Raw genomic sequence first — 23,714 nt, forward strand, 5'->3', positions numbered from 1 at the left:
ACCTTATTGAAGGTCATAAAATCATGGGTGGCATAAATAAGGTGAATGACAAGGGTATTTTCCCTAATGTGGGAGAGTTTAAGACTGGAGACATTTTTTAAGATGAGAGGAGAAAGATTTAAAAAAGACATCAGGAGCTTTGCTTTTTAAAAACAGAGTGGTTCGTGTAAGAAATCAACTGCTAGAAGTGGTGGATGCTGGTGCAGTTGCAACATTTTAAAGACATTTCAATAAGTTCATGAATAGGAAAGGTTTAGGGATAATGGAACAAGCGTAGGCAGGTGGGACTAGTTTAGTCTGGGAGCATGGTTGGACCAAAGGATCTGTAGCCATGCTGTATGACTTTATGACTAGTCCCTCTTATGCCAAAAGAAGGACATGCAATGTTGCTCTGTGAAGTATCAGATATTTTATTAAATCCTTTCAGTGGAATTTAATAACATTTGAGATACAGAATGTTCCAACTACAATATGCACTCAAAACCAACGTAAACATAAACTAGACAAACAGTTCTGCAACTGCACCAATTTGGCTTTAGTTTAAGAATGAAATGAGACTAAACTGCCTCCTTTGTTTTACCTACAACATTGGTCAATTCAAAACACAGTACTTAATTCCCCAAATTAAGCTGTGTAGTTAATCTGTTTTATTATGAGCAAGTGGGCTCACTCAGAGTTTTTCTACACAGATGTACAAAATATGTGCGAGTGCAAAAATATACACTATTTTACTTGGAACCAAGCACCCCCCTCAGTTATTACCTATAATAACATAATAGCTGGGAAACTCTATCCAATATATGTTTTGGCTAGAGTCTAGGTATGTCCACAGCAAAAGTACCTATATTTCATTAATACCAAGGCTGTACTTTTAGACTTAAGGGACTCCCAATACAGTTGGCCTGTTATTATTTTCCATATTGTCTGCTACTTGGATTAGTTCAAGGTTAATGTCGATTGAATCAGTTCTCAATTCCTCCTTTTCTTTTGCCAGCTCAAGTCCAGAAAATGGAACATGACAAGGCTTCTCAATCCACTAATTTCTTCTAATTATTTTGTGGTGTTAAATTTCCAACTTCAATGCCACGTTATGGCATTAGAAAATCCTGTGTCCTTTTATTCTGTGCTTTGAGTACAGTACAGACCCAACCTTAAAACACATTGTTAACAGCCTTTTCTACTAAGAAATTCAATGCAAAAGTTTGGGAAAATTAACTATCCCCTTCTGCATTCAGCACTATATTTGAGTTATTTGGAGAAGTACTGGAATTGCAGCAGTACTTTTCATAATAGGCCATTTTAATGTAATACGAATTAAGTTTTGACTATGCTATTATATATTGTTCTCTCCCTAAAGATAATGCTATTGTAAAGAATTTTTAAAATATGTTCAGACAATGTTTCACTTTAACAGTATGTCATTTCTAGGAAACTGCAGTCTCCTCAATACATTTCAAACAGCAAGCTGGGTACCAGAAAATGCATAAATATTCTAACATTTCAAGCAAACAATTGCAAAATTATTTCCTGTCAAGGCTAATTCTACTATGATCCAACAAACCAGGAGTCATCTTTTTGAGCAATCAGGTGACTGTAACAATTTCAGTGTTATGACTGATACGCAGAATTATGCCTAACTTATTGGTATTAATTACTGCTCATTGGTCCCTAGAGACGATGTAACCATGGCTTCTTATTGTGAGCACAGCATTAGCCCTAGAGAGAATGGGCCTGAAAATGTTCTTTTTAATTGGTGCAGATCACCACTGAGAACAGGCCAGGATTCATCACAGAGCTGAGTAAAATCTTGATATGCATTTAAGGTTTGAGCAAAGATTCATAGCTTGGGTTATGGGTGAAGTTGTTGACTTGCTTGCTGAGCTTGCTTGCTTTCATTCAGTTGTTTCATCACTACGTTAAAATAATAGAATCTCTACAGTGTGGAAATAGGCCATTCAGCCTAACAAATCCACACTGCCCCTCCGAAGACCATCCCACCCAGATTCATTCCCCAAGCCCTGCATTTCCTCATGTCGAACCCACCTAATCTAAACATCCCTGGACACTATGGGCAATCCACCCAGTGTGCACATCTGCGGACAGTGGGAGGAATTGGACCACCTGGAAGAAACCACGCCAACACGGGGAGAACGTGCAAAATCTACACAGACAGTTGCCCAAGAATGGAACTGAACCCAGGTCCCTTGCGCTGTGAATCAGCAGTGCTAACCATTGAGCCACCATGCTGCCTAGGTGACAGCATCCAGTCAAAACTGAAAATGACATTCACCACTGCAACGGACTGGACAGTATAAATTCCAAGCAGAGTAGAACAACATAACTTCATTGGAGGCCTCACTGGTCATGTTACCTAGCATGGTGATGAAACGTCTGAACAAAAACAAGCCAGCTCGGCAAGCAAGTCAACAACCTCGTGATGTGCATTTTGCAAAGTCCACTTAAGAACCAGACTCCAGAAGCACTTTCAGTCAACTTCTGCTCTGGAGGCATTTGAAAACACAGCATATAAGGCAACAATCGGGCCTGTTGTAAAATGTATCAATGCTAGGTCTTCATCGTTGCTATGTCCTTCAATCTTATTTTCATTTGTATTCTATTACAAGTCCCTTTTAGAAGTCCTTAACCACCTCTATAAAATTTTACAGTATCAACAGGCTAAAAGCATTATAAGTTCTAAGTACTCTAGAAAACAATGCTTCCAAATTCTTCTTTGCTGGGCATCAAATGCAATGTATTGACTTTGTAGATTATAGAAAGAAGGATATTGTTGAGTAACATGGTGAATGACAGTGCTCATGATGAGTTGAGATGAATGAAAACAAGCAAGCTCAGCAAGCAAGTCAACAACCTCACCCATAACCCGAGCTATGAATCTTTGCTCAAATGTGGATTTAAGGTACTGTGGATATAAGAAAATTGGAGGAATCACCACATATGGATCCTTATCAAGAAAGTGACAATGCAATAAATATTTCTGGAAGTACTTTTATATTGATAGAAACATTAGAATACAGAAAATAGGAGTAGGCCATTTGGCTGAACAAGTCCACACAATCATTCAATATGACCTTGGCTGAGTCTTGATCTCAACGCATGCACCCATATTCTCCCCAGACCCTTTGACACCTTTAGCCTTGAGAAATTTACTTCATTCTTAAATATATTCCTAACTTGGCCTCCACAGCCTTCAGTGACAGAGAATTCCACAGACTTACCATTGTAGAGCTCACATTTCTTTTGGACTGTGGAGCAAAATAAGAGAAGAAAGCAAGAGGCAGTATATAAAAACATTCACACTTTTACTGGGGCACTGTGAGTTATATAGATGATGTTACTTTTTCCTAGAGCATTGATGTGTGAACAACATTGTCACATCAGCAAAGTACTGAAAGGAATTAGAATAAATTAAAAGAAAACGACTCATCAACTCCTGTGGTCTGGATAGATGCGATTGAGCTGATTTTCCTTAGTCGTTTTTCTTTTTCGTCCCTTAAAATTTATGTTTTGCCCGTTCTTTGTGGATATCTGACTGCATGTGAGAGACAAGTTGAAAGGGGTAGAATTTAAGTTATGAGAGTTATCGGTAATGCATGTTTCTTTTCTGTCATCGTTTTGAACCAATCTGTTTGCAACAAATAGCTTTTTTCCAGTTAAGTACAGAAACTTGATGGGCATTTTCTTTTAATGAGTTTGTCAGTCAGCTAAATTGAGGATTTTGTTTTGTTTGATGTGACTTTTTTTTAAAATTTGTGATAAATTGGCGAACAGTGGGAATTATTTTACTGTATACTTAGCCCATTGAGTTGTGATTCCACTCTCAGTGGTAATTTCTCATCATCTCAGTACTTTACTGCTACCTCAACTCCCCCCATCTCCCCAGGAAATACAATACTGCATCCAGTCTGTCCAACCTTCTTGGGTATTTCAATGGGATCACCTCCCATTCTTCTAAACTCCAGTGACTACAGGCCCAGTCAACCCAATTTCTCCTCATATGGAGAATCTGCTATCCCAAATATCAGTCTGATGAAGATAACGGAGCTGGATGAACACAGCAGTCCAGACAGCATCAGAGGAACAGGAAAGTTGATGTTTCGGGATAGGATCCTTCTTCAGAAGGGGTCCCGACCTGGAAAAGTCAAATTCTTTGTTCCCCTGATGCTGCTTGGCCTGCTATGTTCTTCCAGCTCCACACTGTGTTATTTCTTGACTCTAGCATCCGCAGTTCTTGCTCTTTCTGTCTGATGAACCTTTGTTGCAATCCCTCTATGACATGTATTCATTTTCTTTAGTAAGAAGACCAAAACTGCACATGAAACTTCATATGTGGTATCACCTAGGCCCTGTTCAGCAGAAGCAAAGCTTGCTTACTGCAGTACTCGAAGTCTCTTGGTATAAAGGACAGCATATCATTTGGCTTCCTAACTGTTTGCCAATGAAATGCAATTAAGACTAGGATAACTAGGTACTTGTGGTAAAATGTGGTGAGGCAGACTGTATTAAATATGCATACCTAAACACAGATTGCTTCATTACGGTCATTATTCATTTGGAGTTATGTCGGTAACAGTGGATACAGATGATATTTTTTACTGGTTCTTATCAACTGTGATGCCTTACTGGTATGCTGAGTCTTTCAAAGAACGTACTTGACAAGCTTCTGAGAGCTGATAGTATTAGGAAACTGGTGCTACGAGCTGGAGATGCTAACAACCAGTTACTTCTGCTCAATTGTCTTCAGAAATTACAGAACATTTAAAGAAGGTCTTCTTTGAAAGTGGTCAAAGTTTAGTTCTTCTGAAGCTGCATTACCAGGAACTTGGAGATAAGTGGATGAGAATGCATTAATTGGAGTTTTGGGAGAGCAGTAACAAGGTGACTGATATGTTCTCACCCTTGCCAGCCATGTGATTGCTTTTGACAGATTATGCTACCTTTTAATTTGATGTAAAATGTTTGGAAATTCTCATATGACTTACACTTGCGAGCATATTCTCCTTGCAGATTCAACACTGCAACTATTCCAGAACTAAAGCTTTAGGTAGCATGCATCTGAATATCTGTAGTTCACTGGACATTCCTCTACAGTGTGTCCTTCTGAAATTACAAGTTTTTTTTTCTAGATTCTTAAGTAGTACTGATTGCCAGATAATCTTGGTTTCAATCATACTACCATCTTTGATTCATAGCTTTCATTATACAGGTGTACAATGGTAACACAACAGCACCAGCAAGACCAAGATCTAAAAGTACATGCTGGATAATGGTACTGAAGGTGCACAAAGCATAAAAAAGTGCATGTTATTTTTCTGCATAACTACGTAAGATTGGTGAAACAGACAGAACTGAAGACAGCTGAAAAAGGTTTCCTTATTTCTCCAAATATTTAATTGCATTTGTTACCAGAATCACAGTAAAATTTCAATTGTATCAGGTGAAAATGCAATCCTGTGGAACATGCAGTAGTACTGACTCTGAAACCTCATTTCCACGAAAAAGGCTTCCCTGTTTATATTTCACTGAATTCAGGTCACTCATTGTGATGCAATTATAGTGCTGCACATCATATTTCTTCTTATCCATGCTATTATTCTCCTTTTGCTAAGAGGACTGTGGTATTTTTCCGTTGTTAATACCGTCCTCCACTTGCTTGTTGACACAAATCTCAGTTACTATCTGCTCTCAAACTCACCAAGAGCTATGGAATTCAAGGAACCTTCAAAAAGTAAGCCATGAGATTTGAGCAATGAGACAAGAGCATTCGAAGTAGAAAGGGATATGCATAAAATGGACTAAATTGAACAAACTCAGAGGATAAATGGCCACGATCTTAATTGAAGGCATCCATACAATTTAAGAGTGTCTGGGGAAAGGTGACGAATATTAAAAAATTAATTGAACAGGAGAAACTGAAATAAAATGGAAAATAAATGAGAAAATAAAGCAGCGAGAAACATAAGTGCTATACAGAAAAATTAGAGAATGCTGTGACGCGTTGGGAGGGATGTTTAAAACGTTACAGAAGCTGGCCATTTAGGCTGAAGATAAAGAGGAACTTCTTCACTTCGGAATTCTTCTCCTAGGCAACTGTGTAGGTTTAGTTATTGAGTACATTCAAGAGACATGGACACAGTTCTAAAAATTGAAGATAACAGGTTTTACAGGGATACTGCAGGACTATGCAGTTAAATTGAAGATCAGCCATGATCTGAATGGTGGAATTAGCTTGAGGCAAAATTGCTCACTCCTGCTTCTGGTACTTATTCTCCTTTGAAACGGAATGTACAGTAGTATATTTTGGTACAGAATAAAGAGTGTCTTCAGCTGACACATCCCTATTCAATAAATCCATCAAAATGCAGATCAGAAAAGGATTGATCATTTCGGCCTATTTTCTCTTGAAGAGAGTTTGGGGCTACGCTAATAGTCATTGATCTTAGAGAGTCATATTGGGATTGAAATTTTAATTCTTTCCCTCTCCCCAGATGCTGCCAGACCAATATCTGATACAATACGCCAGATGTGGCCTCGCCAATGTCCTGCACAGCGTATGCACAACAACTCAAATCTTATAATCAATTTTCCAACTCAACACACTGTAACATTCTATCAGAGATAATGGGAACTGCAGATGCTGGAGAATCCAAGATAATAAAATGTGAGGCTGGATGAACACAGCAGGCCAAGCAGCATCTCAGGAGCACGAAAGCTGACGTTTCGGGCCTAGACCCTTCATCAGAGAGGGGGATGGGGGGAGGGAACTGGAATAAATAGGGAGAGAGGGGGAGGCGGACCGAAGATGGAGAGTAAAGAAGATAAGTGGAGAGAGTATAGGTGGGGAGGTAGGGAGGGGATAGGTCAGTCTAGGGAAGACGGACAGGTCAAGGAGGTGGGATGAGGTTAGTAGGTAGCTGGGGGTGCGGCTTGGGGTGGGAGGAAGGGATGGGTGAGTGGAAGAACCGGTTAGGGAGGCAGAGACAGGTTGGACTGGTTTTGGGATGCAGTGGGTGGGGGGGAAGAGCTGGGCTGGTTGTGTGGTGCAGTAGGGGGAGGGGACAAACTGGGCTGGTTTTGGGATGCGGTGGGGGAGGGGGAGATTTTGAAGCTAGTAAAGTCCACATTGATACCATTGGGCTGCAGGGTTCCCAAGCGGAATGAGTTGCTGTTCCTGCAACCTTCGGGTGGCATCATTGTGGCAGTGCAGGAGGCCCATGATGGACATGTCATCTAGAGAATGGGAGGGGGAGTGGAAATGGTTTGTGACTGGGAGGTGCAGTTGTTTATTGCGAACCGAGCGGAGGTGTTCTGCAAAGCGGTCCCCAAGCCTCCGCTTGGTTTCCCCTACGTAGAGGAAGCCACACCGGGTACAATGGATCATTCTATCAGCTGTCATAATTACTAGCTGTACCTCCTTACTAGTTTTTTGGGATCCAAGCAATAGGTCACCCAGATCCCACTGCATTTCAATGGTCTGCAATGTCTCACTATTTAGATAATATGCCCATTTCAGCAGGAAGAAAACAGAAACAATTTCACATTTTCTCATTTAATATATCATTTGCCAGATCCTTGCCCATTCACTCAAACAATCGACATCACTCTGCAGCGTCCTTAGGTCCCCTTCACAACTTTCCTTCCTACCTGTCCTGCAGCCACCAGCAAATGTAGCAACCGTGCCTTCAGTCCCTTCAAGTTGTTTGTACAAATTATTAAAACAACATGAGGCCCCAACACTGATCCCTACGGCATATTGTTTGTTAGAATTTTGTCAACCAGAAAATGACCCATTTTCACCTATTATCTATTAGCCAGCGGATCTATCCATGCCAAAAAGCCATGAGGTCTGATTTTTTACAATAAACTTTGATACAGCACGTTATCAAATGCCTTCTCTAAATCAAAATACAGTACATCTCCCAGCTCGCCTTTAATAAAAACTGAAAGAACTGCGCATGCTATAAATCAGGAACAAAAGGAAAGTGGCTGGAAAAGCTCAGTAGGTATGACCGCATCTGAAGGGAAAAAAAAGTGTTAATGTTTCAGGTCTGGTGACTATTCCTCAGAACAGTGGTTTTGTCCCAGTTCCCCTTTATTTGTTATCCTTCAAAGAATTCCAAGATTTGGTCAAACATGATTTTCCTTTTATAATATAATTCATGGTGTCTTTTACAGCTCCCAACGACAAATGTTTAGATAACTGGCTAGTAGTTTCCTGCTTTCCATCTCACTCTCTTTTTGAGTCAACGAGCTCCATTCACTTTTGTCCAATCTAACTGAAACTTTCCCAAATCGAGGGAAGGACGAAAAATCAATACCATTGCATCAACTACCTACCCACTTTTCTCAAGATACCAGAATGAAGGTCGTATTTTAATTCTATAAGGACCGATAATATCCTTTGTACTTGCGATTCTAAGACATGTGTCTTATCAACATGGCCAAGATACCCTTAGATTCGAGATTGGAAAACTGGGTTTTATTAGTGCTTTTGATCTACCTCTTATTAGAAATGCATAATAGAATATGTCAGATGTGTGATTTTGGCCGATTCAATTCCCGCACCACTGGATAACTTTTTAACGCTCATGCATGAATAATTAGTGTTTTGGTCAAGGTACCAGACGACAACCGATGTGACAGCACTGTGCTTTTAAGAGAGGCGTGTTCTGTCCTGTTTCTCCTGTACAGAGGTGTTACCACAAAAAGCTTGGAGTTATCCCTGGGGGTATTTTTTTTAAAATTAGACAAAACAAAGGTGGGGTTTGGGCTCACACAGACGCTGGAAGGTTTTTAGTTTTGCTTTCAGTTAGTGAGAAGGTTTCTGTACGCTGGCAGTGGAACTAACAACGAGAATTCTCTCTCTATTGCTAGAGTAGAAAGATGGTACATGAGTATAACACCAGTTTTGCCGATAGTGTGTTTATAGTTGCTGCCTATGTTGTAACGATTGATGATTACTGGTTAAACCGTATTATCTTGTAAAGTATTGCCAGCTCTTTTTGTTTATATTTTAATTATGTTCTAAGAATAAAGTGTGTTTTGTTTAAAGCTTAGTGGTAGACCAATCTGATCATATCTGAAACGCAGGGATTTACACCTGCCTTTAAAAAAAATTAAGGTCCTCAGTATGTTTTGGTGAGGTTTTGACCTGGTACATGACACACATTTGTGAAATAATATCCCAAATAAATGGTCAATATTTTCACAGGACTTGTCATATCTGGCAAACTGGGACTTTGATCCCTTAACATTTAATGCAATTAAGTACAGAAGTCTCTCGCCACCTACGTTTCAGTTGAGCTGTTATCATGGAAACAAAATTTCCCAAATACTTTTCTCTAATTGCCCACACTTATGCAGTTATTATGCATTTTGTGCAAATTTATGAATTAGCACGTAGAATTCAATCTCAGTGCTGTTGATTTTACTAAAATAACAGGTGGATAACGTAATCTGTATCTTCCCTGCACCCTTACACATACTTTTTCCTCCTACTTTACCTTTCCTAGCCTGAAAACAGTAGCTCTGTTTACTGATATGGCTTTGAGTATAGATATTGCAGCGTCCTTGAGGCTTGCTCCAGCACGGGCGCTTCATATATGGCACTGACAGTGAGTGTTGAGCAATGGCCATCAGGATATTTTGGCTATGGAAGGTGTAACACTGTATCAGCCATTTTCTCCGTAACATCCACTTGAAATACCCCTGGATGGTGATTGGGAGCAGGAAAAAATGAGCAAAAAGTTCCCAATCTCTCCCAAGGGGTTTGGTATGAACTTCAAGAACAGAACAAAAAGTGTATCCCCATTTGTGGGGAAATCCAAAACTAGAGGCTACTAAAGAAGATAACCTCCATGAAATTAAATGGGGAATTCAAAAAAATGTGTTTTCCCAGACAGTGCTGAGAATGTGAAACACACTATCATAGGGAACAGTTAAGGTAAATAGAATAGATGGGAGGTTGGTGAAGCATATGAGAAAGAATAGAATAGAAGATTATGCAGCTAAGAGTTAAATGAGAAGGATGGAAGGTCAAATGGTGCATAAATGGCAGCATGGACTTAGTGACTCAATTGGGCCTATTTCTGTGCAGTATATTTCATGTAAGAGTTAGTTCAACACTGCCTTTGATCAAAATTTGACCTTACTTGTTTGTATGGCTCACAGAAACAGTCAAAGTAAAATACACTTCATTATGAATTACTCTTAAAGTTACTATATAAACTGCAATAAATTAGGAAGTGATTTCAAAGTGAAGAGAATAAATAATTATGTGTACATTCAGTGCTTGTCAAACAGGCCACCAAAATTAACCTGATGCTGGAAATGAACATTTGCTGTTTTCATGTCCGTCAAATATCTGTCACATACTCTACTTGATTGAATCTTGATGACCTTAACATTTAAAAATTACATTTCACGCACTTCAGCAAAAAGGCATAAATGGCATATTGTTGTGGTTTAGTAGTTTGGCATTGTTAAGCTGTACATAAAAAGGCATTTTATTTCATCCACGTGGCTGTATAAATCCTGTAACATTTTCAGCAATCATTTATTAGCCATCTATACTGTGAGGTTTAGAGCACAATGAGCCTAATTACTGATTTAATAAGTGTGTTAGTTATGCCCTGTGTGGTTCTGTGGTGTCACTAGATGCTAAATTACAGACAACTCTCTTCTTCTTGTGTTCATTAAACGGTTTAATGCCAGCAGGCAAGGAAGTCTGCAGTAAAATGTAAAAAAAAAAATGAGTAAATTGGCATCTCTTTTGAGATTTGCCCTATGGGCCAAGCAGTTTATGTCCTTAATCATTATTAAATGACTTAACATGACACTTTGAGCCAAGAGAATGATTGCACCCCTATGCATGTATGAATTACAGACAAAATGAAGGATCACGCAGTATTAGAAAGGTGCCTTTGGGAAAAGAAAATCTCGAATTCCATTTTATTATTGACATTCATTTTGCTGTTGTGAATTAAAAAAAGATTGAAGCAATAGAGTTCCATTTCTATTCAAAAACAAAGCTTCTCCTGAGGCACTGCAATTCTTTAAACATTAATCATTTCTGTTTTTGTTACTGTGTGTTTGACACTGCCACATTCCTGTTTCTCTCCATGTCACATTTAACATTCTTGTGATGGGAGGTTAAACCAAAAATTGAGCGTTTTGTTCAGGAGTAACAAACGAAAGTACACGAGGGAGGCATTATTTACCAGCATCAAGTTTACCTGTGGCCATAATAGTGTCGTCTTTGCCTTGTGTGAAAACTATAACACGCTGTCGCTTTTCATTCACTTTTGGCAAACCCTGAGCTTTCTTGGCAATTTCTTTAATATCTTCTGTCTATTGGCAGAAAAGCAAATTGGGTCATGCGATCATTTTATGCAGGCACATTTGGAATAATTTAGGAACTGAATCTGATCTTTATATGTTACAGTAGTAAGTATAAAAATTAAACATACAAATAGTGTACATTGATTAGCATATTAATAGATTTAATAAGAATATACAGTGTATGCATACAGTTCACCATTACATAAGCAGTTCACATTTCATTACTAGCACATTTTAAAAAGGTAATTTCTGTTACTTGGAGAATTAGGTGACAATTATTTTACCATCAAGTTGCTGAGCAATTTATGAAATGAGATGTTGCCCAATCATCCATTTATTATAGATCATTGGCTATTTTTTCTAAATATTTTTCTAGTTTCTTCTTTCACCTTCAAAGCATAATTTTCCTTCAGATATGGTTTACATTTAAAAAAAACTGGGAACATTGTTTTCTAAAATAAAAAAGCAGGATCTTTTGTGCAGAATTTTTTTCTCCCATCAGAAGACAGGACTCTTCTACAAAATGTCCTCAATGTGGATGCCAAATTCAAATAATAATTGAGGGAGATTAAATCCTGGGCCCTAACAATTGACACACTGACAGATTGTTAAATATTTACAATTGAAACCACCAAAATTGGAGTTAAATAATGCATTGTAGAATACAACCTGTTTAAACAAAAATTGCATTTTAACATTTTTTTTCCAGAAATCAGGCAATAATCTTCTCACTTATTGTATTAGATTGCTGCTTTCAGCAGGAACATAAAAGCCTTCAAGTAATAAGTGTGATGCATGAATCAATAATCCTACCAAACAATTTCAGTCATAATTTATTTTACTGTGATCTTGCAAATGTATTATATAGCGAGGCAGAATTTTTGTGCCAATTTTCAGCAGCCAAGCATCACAGCTATTTGACATATGACAAACGTCAACTGGTATTTTCCACCTGAAGTAGATCATTTGAGACAATTGGTGTTTGACACTGTATCAGCTGCCAAACGTGTACCTTCTTGTAGAATTGTACTCAGTTGAATGACTATAAATTTAATTATTTTACATATCAAGATATGGTGAACATTCCTATTACTGCAAATGCTTCAAATCCTGTGAAAATATAGCAACAATAATAACCTGCTAAACATCAATTCTTCTATGTAACATTTAAATTTGTAACATAAGCTGGACAGAGAAGCCACATAAGCACACTTCTTGAGAAGTATCATTCCCAAAGGCAGCCTTACAGACAAGAACCATTGTACAATAAAATTAGAAAAAATTACCAAACACAGATGTTCTTAATTAAGATAACATATGAGGAAGGTAACATATGAGGAAGGTGGCTGAAAGTGGCACTTTATTTATAAAGTGACAGCTATCACATAAATATGACAACTTTGGCTTTAAAAAAACATGAAAATAAATCAAAATATCTCAGGTATAATTTTTAGGAAACTAGTTTAATATTACAAAACTACGTTCACCTGTGATCCAGTTTTGTGAATGGTATATTTTAGAAGATTATGTCTGGTTAAATTATTTCCAGTACTTAGCTCAATCATGAACAATAGTAATTTAGAGGCTCACTAATCATTTGTTGTTCATTTTACATTTGGCCCCTAACTAATCAAATTCATTATTGCATATGTTTTTCTAATTGTGGTTGTAAGTACCAGTACTAAAGGCTTTATTCAGATGAATGCCCAGTGTCAAACAAAATTCACACCATTGAATGATTTCAGTCTAAGTAACTACCAAAAAAAGCCGTGTGTCTCACTTTACAACATCATGCATTGAAAATTCTTTTGTGTATTCTTAGAGAACCATTTTCAGTCTTTCAGGTTTCTTTCAATTAGGAAGTGAGTCATTCGTATTAACTTACTTCCACTACAGTCTGCAGATTGCTTGGCTTGCAAAAGAGCCTTTCCACAATAAAATTAAATGGAAGATGTTGCTACTTAATGGTTAAAATGACAGACACCTTATCTGCAAGGGAAGCCTCAACCAATGCCCAACCTCTTAACTTCCCAAGAGCCTTTTCAAAATTCTGTGAATAACATCTGTAGGTGGTGTTGGGTACAGGCCTAGCACAGTGCGTCATACATCATGCTGGCAGAACAAAGAAATCAGGATGGCTGCCAGGTAACCATAGTAACAACTGCAAGGACTGAAGAGTATAATAGCGCATCAATCACTGTCTAAAGAACTTCATTATCAGCAAAATCTTTTAGGATCTGTTTAGTGCGCAACCGAGGGTCAACTCACCTCAAAGCCTTGCTCTCTAGCGAAAGTGGCAGCCTCCTGCAAAAGAAATGAGCAGTTAATTATAAAGTGCTGTCGAGACTGCTGAAAATAACACTACAATCTGGGTATACTGAGGCACCATTTACAGAAGCCAATTAATTTAACAAAGGCTCCACTGCTCAGCGACAGTAAAGGTTCGTTTCTTTCACTTTTAAATATTTGTTTCTTTCAAAAATGGTTTCAAGTAAAATACAGATTACATTGTTAAGGCAGAATACAATTTCTTTATCCCAAACTGTACAGTTCCTTCAGAGCATGCTGACTGGCACAGAAGTTTGACTAGGGTGGCATACGTCAATGTTTACATAAAGATTCAACTCAGTATAATGTTGAAACCATGATTGTGGTTAGCTGTTCTGACAATCAATTCCCAACACAATCCCACTTCACAATTCCTGTGTTTTGGCATCTGTGGAAGTCAGCAAAATCAGGATTTAAACTTTTGCTCTTCAAGTATGAGAAATATTTAAAACTCAGCTCAAACAGAAAAATGATCTCAAGTATTTGAAAACTTTAAATAATGAGATCATATATTAGGGAGTTCAAAACTGTGGATTTAGTCCGAACATACGTAGAAACTTTGTGGAATAAACAAGACCCTAGACTAAAAAAGCAATCAACAAAAACAGAAATTGCCTTGAAACTCTGAGTCTGGCATCATCTGTGGTGAGAAACCAGAGTTAATGTTGCAAGTCCAATGACTCTTTTTAAGAGACATACTGTGTTCTGAAGAAGAGTCATTGCACTTGCAACATTAACTCTGGTTTCTCACCACAGATGATGCCAGACTCACTGAGTTTCTCCAGCAATTTCTATTTCACATTTCCAGCATCCGTAGTTCTTTGTTTTGTTGAAGTAATTAACATGTTTTGTCACCTATGCATACACCAGGCATTTTTCCATGTTCTAGATACAAAACTTACAACTCTATAGATTTAAGATTTTTTTTTTGAGCAAACACCCTTTACTCTCCAAATTAGTCGTAAGTGTTTACTACTTAACAGTATTCTGTTAGTTATGCAATTATACATGAGCAATTTAACACTGATTTGCTGTGAAGACCTTATTTAGTTGTAATAACCATTTCAACGCAGAATTAAAATCAACCCTTTATTCTACACCAGGCCAATAAATGAAAATCTTTTTTTTCCTGGCAGTCAAACTTTCTCAATGAGTTTATGAAAAGTTGGCGAATACTGATTATAGTTTGAAATTTCAAACACATTGGCATTCTGAGTCAGAAATGTTAGCAACAGAGAAATGAAAGTGTCACATTGGAATCACAGGTGCTGCCCTTTGACTGGGTGAAAACATACTTTGGGAGCAGATTACATGAAAATTTGTTTGCATCTGGCAATGTAACCGTGATATCAATATGGTTATGAAAGCAGTAAGAAATGATTCCACTTCATAGTAACAATTTCATTTGCTCAGATCAATTATTGCTCCAATTTTAAAAACATCAGAAAATAAGTAGACCAAAAGGTTAAGTAATGAGATTACAAATGGACTAAATAGTCGCATGTATCATAAATTACCATAGTTAGCAACATTGCAGTTGTTCTAAAAATTTCCCAGAGATTTCTGGCTCAGAAAAAGCTCAGTTTACAGTGCATGAAAACCCAAGCCAAAATTCTGTGGGAAGTTTATTATGCATCTTATAAACCCAAATGAAGTTACAGTTGCCTAATCCACCCCAGTATATACACTTTCACAGAAAAGCAATTGCTGACTTTAAGGTTTTACTGTTGTTGTTGATAACAATTGTAATGCTAACACCACCAGACCCAAAAAGATATATTTATCATTGTTTGAGGTGAAAATTGAAGAAACTTCCATAAGATATCAAAGACTAACTGAAATTGGTTTCTTGTTTTAAAAAGCACAAAAAAAGGTTTAAGGGTAATATGGGATGCATATATAGAACGAGCTGCTAGAGAAAGTGATGGGGGCTGGTACATTTCCAACACTTAAAAAGCACCTGGATGGCATATGACTAGGAAGGGCTTCAGAGGGACATGGGCCAAATACTGGAAAATGGGACGAGATCAGTTCAGGCTGTCCAGTTGGCAAAGATGAGCTGGACTTAAGCGTCTCATTCCGTGCTGTATGACTACGATTTATATGACTACATAAATGTGGGTAATGCTACAAATGGAAGTAAGGAAATGAAAGATTTGTTGAATAAACACTTTCTTGCAGTCTCCACAGTACAGGAATATGATGACATTCTTAACATTCTAAGGAAATTAATAATGAATCATGGATTGGAACTCATTCTGGTTAACACTAGCAAGAAAAATGCATTAAAAAAACTAATGACACAAAACTTGGACAAATCCCAAGATTTTAAAGGAAGTAGCTGAAAACATTGCAGATTTTTATTTAGTATTTTCCAAAATTCTCTCATTTCAGAAATTGGCCCCTTAGCTCAGAAAACTCTAAATGCAATGCTACTATTTAAGAAAGGGATAGAGAAACTAGGAGTTTATAGACTGATTAGTACAACATGTTTATGGGGAAGTCATTGGAATTTATAATCAAGGACTGAATGACTGAACATTTGGAAAATTTGAGCTGATTAGAAATCCAACATGTATTTCTAAAGGGAAGGTGATACTTAATTCTGATATTAAATTAGATTTTTGAGGAATTAATTGAAGTAGTGGACAGGAGCATGTGGACGGATGCTTTTATTTATTCTTGGGACAGGAGTATCTTTGGCAAGGCCAATATTTAATCTCCATCCTGACTTGTTAGAAAAGATGGTGGTGGGCTGCGTACTTGGACTTCTGCAGTCTGTGTAGTGAAGGTAGTCCCAGAGCGTTATCAGATAGGGAATTTCAGAAACTGAGTCAGTGATGAAGCAGAGATAATAGGTATTTCCAAATCAGGATAATGGGTGACTTGAAGGGGAACTTAGAGATAGTGCATGTTGTTTATACTGACTTTTAGAAAACTTCGAAAAAAGTCCACATGAGAAATGTTAGTCCCAATTAAAGCTCATGGAATTAAAGGCAAATTATTGACCTGGCCAGAAGACAACTTAGGTGGTAGAAGACAGAGTAGGAATGAAACTGTATTTTTGAAGTGGACGAAGTCTGTGCTAGGGCCTTAATAATAAATGAACTAGAAAATAAAACAATAGACAGCCATATATGTAAATACACACATAGCATAAAACTACAAAGTGATACCTACAGAATTAATAGGCAAAACTGTGGTAGAAAGATTTCAGGTCAGACATGCAAGAATAATTTGGTATCAAAAAGGCACAGGTCAAGATATTATTTACAAGGCAAACTTCTAACAACATTAGAGGCCCAAACAAATTTAGGTGACTGTGTCTGTAGATCATGAAAATGCAATAGTCAAGTACCAAAAACAATTAAGAATGGTGGAGACACGTTCACTTCGTACAATTTGTATCGAAAAGACAGCACAATTTGTATCGAAAAGACAGCAAATTTTGCAACAAAACCGTGGTTAGACATATAGAATGCTATGTATACTGTACTTTAGAAATTACAAACTGCATGATCACATGGAGTGCTATACAGATTCATGAAAACATTACCAAGGCTCCAAGTGTTAAATTATGATATATTTTTAGCTCTATGAACATCGGATAAAAATTAAGATTGATCTTTTTTGGAGATTGAGAGGAATTTATAGCATTGATTGAGAGAAACATTTTATTTTCATTGGTTATAGGCCAAGGGTAGTTAATGTCAAAATCATGCTCGAACATTCAGATATTAAGAAATCTTTTTTACATAAAGCACACTAGAAACATGTAACTCTTTCCCATAAAAACAGCACAGGATGTTAGCTCAAATTTTTGGGGCTGATAGATTTTACTGGACATGGGTATTAAAGGGCAAGGAGTCAAGGCGGGTAAATGAATTACGATACACATCAGTCACAGTCACAATCTCTCTTTTAAGCACAAGTCTTAAGAATTTGAATGGTCTGCTCCTGTCCCTCTGTGCCAGAGTTCACCAATACAAAAGATACTAGAATCCAAGAAAACCAAATGCAACTAGATTTCTGAAGGGGGGGTCTAGGCCAGAAACATCAGCCTTCCTGGTCTTCTGAAGCTGCTTGGCCTGCTGTGTTCATCCTGCTCTGCACCTTATTATCTTTGAATTTAATTCCCAACCTACTTAAACATTTAGATGGCTCATTGATTAGTTAGTTTAAAATACAGAAACAGAGGCAACAGTACTAAATTTGCAACAGTGTGTCAGGAGTACAAATCAAGGCTGAAGCGTAGAGAAACACAAAAACTAACGGCCCTGGTCAAGCTGTTCCTGTACATCTATAACACTGGCATCTATCCGACAATGGGGAACATTGTCCACATCTGTTCTGTGCACTAAAAACATCTGTCTTGTTCACACCAAACCAGTCCTAATCTTCCTGAAACTGCTTCACATTTTCTGCACAACACATTTCAGTTTAGCTTTGACGATCCTAACTTGGTAATGTATCGTAATTCCTTTCTGATCACCAAGTCACATCATATTGCATGGAAACAGATCCTTTGGTCCAATTCGCCCATGACAACCAATTTTCCCAAACTGAACTAGTCCCGCTTTCCTTCCTTTGACCTAAATCCCTCTAAACCTTTCCTATTTGTGTACCTAATAGCCTTTTCAATATTTTAACGACACTTGCATCTACTACTTTCATTGGCATTCATTCCAGATATGCACCACCCACTGTGCAAAAAAGTTGTCTGTCAGGCTCCTTTTAAATATTTCTCATCTCATCTAAAAAAATGCCTAGTTTTGAAATTTCCCAAGAGTAGGAGAAGATCTTTGCTATTCACTTTTTCTAAGCCCCTCATGATTTTTTAAACCTCTCTAAGGTTACCCCTCAATCTCCTACACTCCAAAGAAAACAAGTCCCAGCCTTAGCAGCCCCTCCTGAAAACTCAAACTCTCCAGTCCTGGCAACATCCTGCGGTAAATCTTTTCTAACTCTCTCAAAATTAATATCTTTTTGATAACAGGGCAATCAGAACTGCATAGAGTACTCCAGAAGAGACCTCACCAATGTCTGTACAACCTCCACATGATGACCCAACTCCAACTTCCTACCTAACGTGGAATGTCCCTATAACCTAAAGATGCTGACCTCACCTACAAAGTTTACATAAATTAAAGTATCGACTGGTGAACATGTTATTCTTGTCAAGTCACAATGGTGACAAACATGAAAGCACATGTTTACCTCTCAGAGAATTAAGTATTTTCTATTCAACCCTGTACTGCAACTCCATATACTTAACACAATTGAGTTGTGTGTTTTGGAATTATAACACATATACTGAGTAGAAGATACAATTCTGAAATTAAGTTTAATTTCATGAAAAATATTTAAAAGGTCAAATGACGAGACAGCCTGCTTGTCCTTCTCATCCTCCCATAAACTTAAGATGGTTTGCACTAGTTCATCCAGGAAAAGTGCTTAGCATAGCAACAGGAGGAAACTGAAGCAAAAAATCTTATTCTGAAGAAAATTACTCAAAACTGTACACAATTTCATTACATGCATGTGCATCTATCAACATCAATTAATACATATTTAATAAGTGTTTGGCAGAAGTACTGGGTAACACTGTACATTCAGATTTGTTGTCTTCAAAAATATTCTGCAAGAAGTTATTTGGAATTGTTTTGTAACTTTTAACCTTGGTCAGTGACGTTCCACATATACCCCTTACTTTTACGTTAAGGCAAGGAAGGTCTTTGATATGTACTTAAGATTTCACTTGTTGCAATCCAACGGTTGTTTAATAAACGCAAACTGTAGCTTCAGTTCCTATTTATCAACTTCTGAAAAATCTCAATGTGACCAACAATCACCTGGTCTCTGCTTTATATACTTTATTAAACAATAATTTTAAATGTTAGATATATGAGTCTTTGGAACCATTTTCCTGAAAGGTGGTGGTAGTAGATTTATTAAATATTTTTAAAGTAGAGTTATATAGATACTTGTCAAGCAAAGGCATAAAAGGTTACCAGGGATGGAGAGAATGTGGACTTGAAGTTAACATCAGACCAGCCACCATCTTATGGAATGGTACAGAAAGCTCAAAGGGCTGACTGCTTACTCCTGTCTCTATTTCATATTCGCATCATGTACCACTGAATATCCTGTATATCACTTCATTAGTTGATGATTTAATTGATAGTAGTGAATATGGTCAGACAGAAGCAAGGCCAGTTAAGAACACAAGATGAAAAACACGAGAGAGACCAAGGAGGAGAAACATTTTTTTTTAAAACTCAGAGTTGTTAAGATTTGGAATACGCTGCTTGGGAGAGTGGCGGAGGTTGGTTCCACAGATGATTTCAAAAGAAAGCTGGGATGTATGGGAGTGGCATACTCCACATGATATACATTTCAAAGTGATGAACTTAGAGGGCGATGGAAATAGGGCCAGAGAACGGGACTAAATGGGCAGCTCTTCTGGGAGCTGGTGCAAACTCAGTGAAATGGCCTCCATCTAAATGGCAAAATTCCATGATTCCATCACTGGATTTGATTCCAGAACATACTCTGATAATCTAGGTTCAAATATGATCATGGTAGAAGGTGAATTTGAGTCAAGACAAGTGAATAGGTACAATTAGCTTAATGGCCACCCTTTAACCACTGCTGATTGTTGTACTAAAAAAAACTCATTCACCAAAATCCTTTCGGGACAGAAATCTGCCATCTTTACCTGATTTGGCTTACATGTGACTATAGACCCACAATGTATGTGATTCTTAAATGTTTGCTGCACAATAACATGCTAACCTAGACAGAGATGCACATATCTCAGGGACAAATGAAACAATTATATCCCCCTGCTTCCCTTAAATTTAAACTGTACTTTACACATCAAAGACCAATTAATCTTCCTTTGTGTTACAGCAGGATATACTTATGCTTCCAGCTTTCAATCCATAGCTTATGGAATCAACTTTATTTTTACTGAATGCATTTTCAATGCATCAGTAACTGCTTTTAGTTTGTATCCTAATCTTGGTATTAGACTTATTTTTCATGTTGAGAGAGAAAAACTTACTCAAATTAATACACTTCATCATGCAGTGACAGTAATTCATCTTCTGACATTCTCACTGCCAGTAAAGCTTTACCATACATACGCAGTTTGAAAAGAAATCCTTTAAGAATCTTTGCTGTCAAAGTTCAAGTTGATGCAGTGTGTCATTTCACATTTCCAACTTTAAACTTCAATTAAATCTAAAAGCTGGCATGAGTCTATTTAACACATGCATCACCATGCTTTTAAAAATTCTTGTATGTGATGTGAGCATCACTAGCAAAGCTGGCATTAGATTCCTGTCTAATTGCCTGTAAAATGAGTAGTTTCCGAGGCCATTTCAGAAGAATAGTTAAACGTCAACCACGGCACTGTGGGTCTGGATTCAGATGTAGGCTAGACTAGATAAGGACAGCAGAAACAACTGTGTGGAGCTGGAGGAACTCAACAGGCCAAGATAAAAGGAACAGGAAAATTGATATTTCGGGTCAGGAACCTTCTTCGGAAATGGGGAGGGGGAAGGGAGCTGGGAAATAAAGAGAAAAGAGGGTGGGGCTGGTGAAGGTAGGTGGGATGGTGATAGGTGAGTGCAGGCAGGGAGTGGTGGGGATGGGTCAGTGGGATGGGTGGAGCGGATAGGTGGGAGAAAAGATGGACAGGTTGTGTCAGGTCAAAGAGGCGGGAATGAGGGGGACATGGAATGAGGCTGGGGGTGGGGAGATTTCAAAACTGGTGAAATCCACGTTTAGGCTATTGGGCTGTAGGCTCCCAAAGCAGAATATCACATGTTCCTCCTCCAGTTAGCGTGTGGTGTCTTTGTGCATTGGAAGCAGCCCAGGATGGATATGTCACTCGGCGTGGGAGTGGGAGCTAAAATGGTTGACAACCGGAAGGTGTTGTTTGTCATGTACGGAACACAGACGCTCTACGAAACAGTTTCAGAGTCTCTGTTTGGTCTCACTGATGTAGAGGAGGCCACATCGTGAGCAGTGGACACAATAGACCAAACTGGCAGAGATAGGAACTGTAGATGCTGGAGAATCTGAGATAATGTACAGACGAACACCTGTTAGATATGAAAGGTTTGTTTTGTGCCTTGAATGGAAGGGAGGGGGTGAGGTGTACGTACAGGCGTAGGCGTAGCACTTCCTATGGTTGCAGGGAAAGGTGCTGGGGGAGGTGGGGTTAGTGGGGAGTGTGGAGTGGACGAGGGAGGCATGGAGAGCGCAGTCCCTAAGAAAGGCAGATAGGGGTAGGGAGGGAAATATCTCTTCAGACGTGGGGTGGTATGTCAGGACCTGGGGGATTCTATCTTTATTCTTCTTGGGGAAGGGGAGAAATGGGAAATGCAAGAGATGCGGCTGAGGGCATTTTTGATCACCAGAGGGGGAAATCTGCGGTCCCTGAAATAGGACAACATCTGGGATGTATGGGTGTGGCATGCTCCATCTTGGGAGCTGAAGTGGCGGAGGCGCATGTGATCCCTTACTCCACCTCCAGAAATACAGACAGAACCCACTGTTCCTCGCATATCACCTCACCAACCTCCACGTCCAGTGCATCATTCTCCACTACCACTGCCATCGACCTCCGCCTTTTGTAGGGACTGCTCACTGTACGACTCCCTCCTCCACTCCACTCTCCCCACTAACCCCACCACACCTGGCACCTTTCGCTTTCAAGAAACCACAGGAAGTGCTACACTTGTCCTGTACCTACCCCTCACCTCCATTCAAGACCCAAAGGAAACCTTTCATATCCAACAGGGATTCACCACACATCCAACAACTTGGTCTACTGCGTCCACTGGTCCTGATGTAGTCTCCTTTACATCGGTGAAACCAAGTGCAGACTCAGAGACCGTTTTGCAGAGCATTTGCACTATGTATGACGAACGGCAACGCCTTCTGGTCACAAACCATTTTAACTCCCTCTCCCACTTCCTGGGCATCATGTCCATCCTGGGCCGCCTCCAATGCCACAATAACAAACTGGAGGAACAGCACCTCAAATTCCACCTCAGAAACCTATAGCCTAAACATGGATCCCCCTGCCTCATGTCCAACTCTACCTCTCATCCCAGCCTCCTTGATCCGACACAACCCGTTCATCTTCTCTCTCACCTATGCTTCCCTCCCAACGCACTGACCAATCTCCACCACTACCTATCTTCCTCCACTTATCACCATCCTACTCACCTTCCCCAGCCCCACCCACCTCTATTTATTTCTGAGGTCCCTTCCCCTCCCCATTTGTGAAGAAGGGTTTGAACCCGAAATCTCAGTTTTACCGCTCCTCTGATGTTGCGTGACCTGTTGTGTTCCTCTAGCTTGACACAGTGTTGTCTCTTCAGCATCCACAGTTCTTGCTATCTCCAGATAGCAGTTTCCTTTCCCTGAAGTACACTGACAAACCACCTGTGTTTTCACAATAAGTGATGAATGATTTTCATTAGGCTTACTTCTAAGTTGAGTTTATTGGATTCAAATATCATCTGCTATGCTGAGATTCAAATTGTGTTGACCAGGTCGTTTGGTTTATAATCCACAATGCCACTGTCCAAATTACCACTATGCTACTGCCTCCCCAGCAGAAACCAAATCACTCTCATGCCAAATCTTGCTTGTGGTTTGTTAATATCTTACATGGTATTTGTGTTTTATTATTCTTCATGGGCAAAATAAGTCGAAGAATATTTTCCATTGCATAAGTGGAATTTTAAATATTTCAAAAGATAGATAGACAAATAGCTCCCTTCTTCAATGCCATTTTATTCAATTCTACCACATTGAAAAATAAAGTGCAATGTTGTGGGATGAAGGCTAACAATTATGTCAATGATGTCTTGTAAAGATGTGAAATGCAAGTACACATAGCTACTTAAAGGCAATTCCAAACATTATTTGCTATCAAGTCTTACATGACTCACTGGTGCCGATTTGATGAATACACTTCAATTTATTTTAGCAACCTGTGACTGCTG

General features: G+C 38.6%; 1 protein-coding gene across 5 annotated transcripts in view; it reads right to left on the reverse strand.

Annotated features, from left to right (window-relative positions):
* Positions 1 to 23,714, reverse strand: part of LOC125467562 (adenosine kinase-like) — a 263,606-nt gene that overhangs the window by 23,706 nt on the left and 216,186 nt on the right. For all 5 annotated transcript variants that reach the window (XM_048563586.2, XM_048563587.2, XM_048563582.2 and 2 more), the window contains 2 exons: positions 13,627 to 13,662; positions 11,253 to 11,367 (listed from right to left, as the gene is read on the reverse strand). In XM_048563586.2, coding sequence (XP_048419543.1) covers positions 11,253 to 11,367; positions 13,627 to 13,662 — 151 coding nt within the window. The remainder of the gene's footprint in view (positions 1 to 11,252; positions 11,368 to 13,626; positions 13,663 to 23,714) is intronic.

Source organism: Stegostoma tigrinum, chromosome 37 (genome assembly GCF_030684315.1).
Source record: "Stegostoma tigrinum isolate sSteTig4 chromosome 37, sSteTig4.hap1, whole genome shotgun sequence".
NCBI lineage: Eukaryota > Metazoa > Chordata > Chondrichthyes > Orectolobiformes > Stegostomatidae > Stegostoma > Stegostoma tigrinum.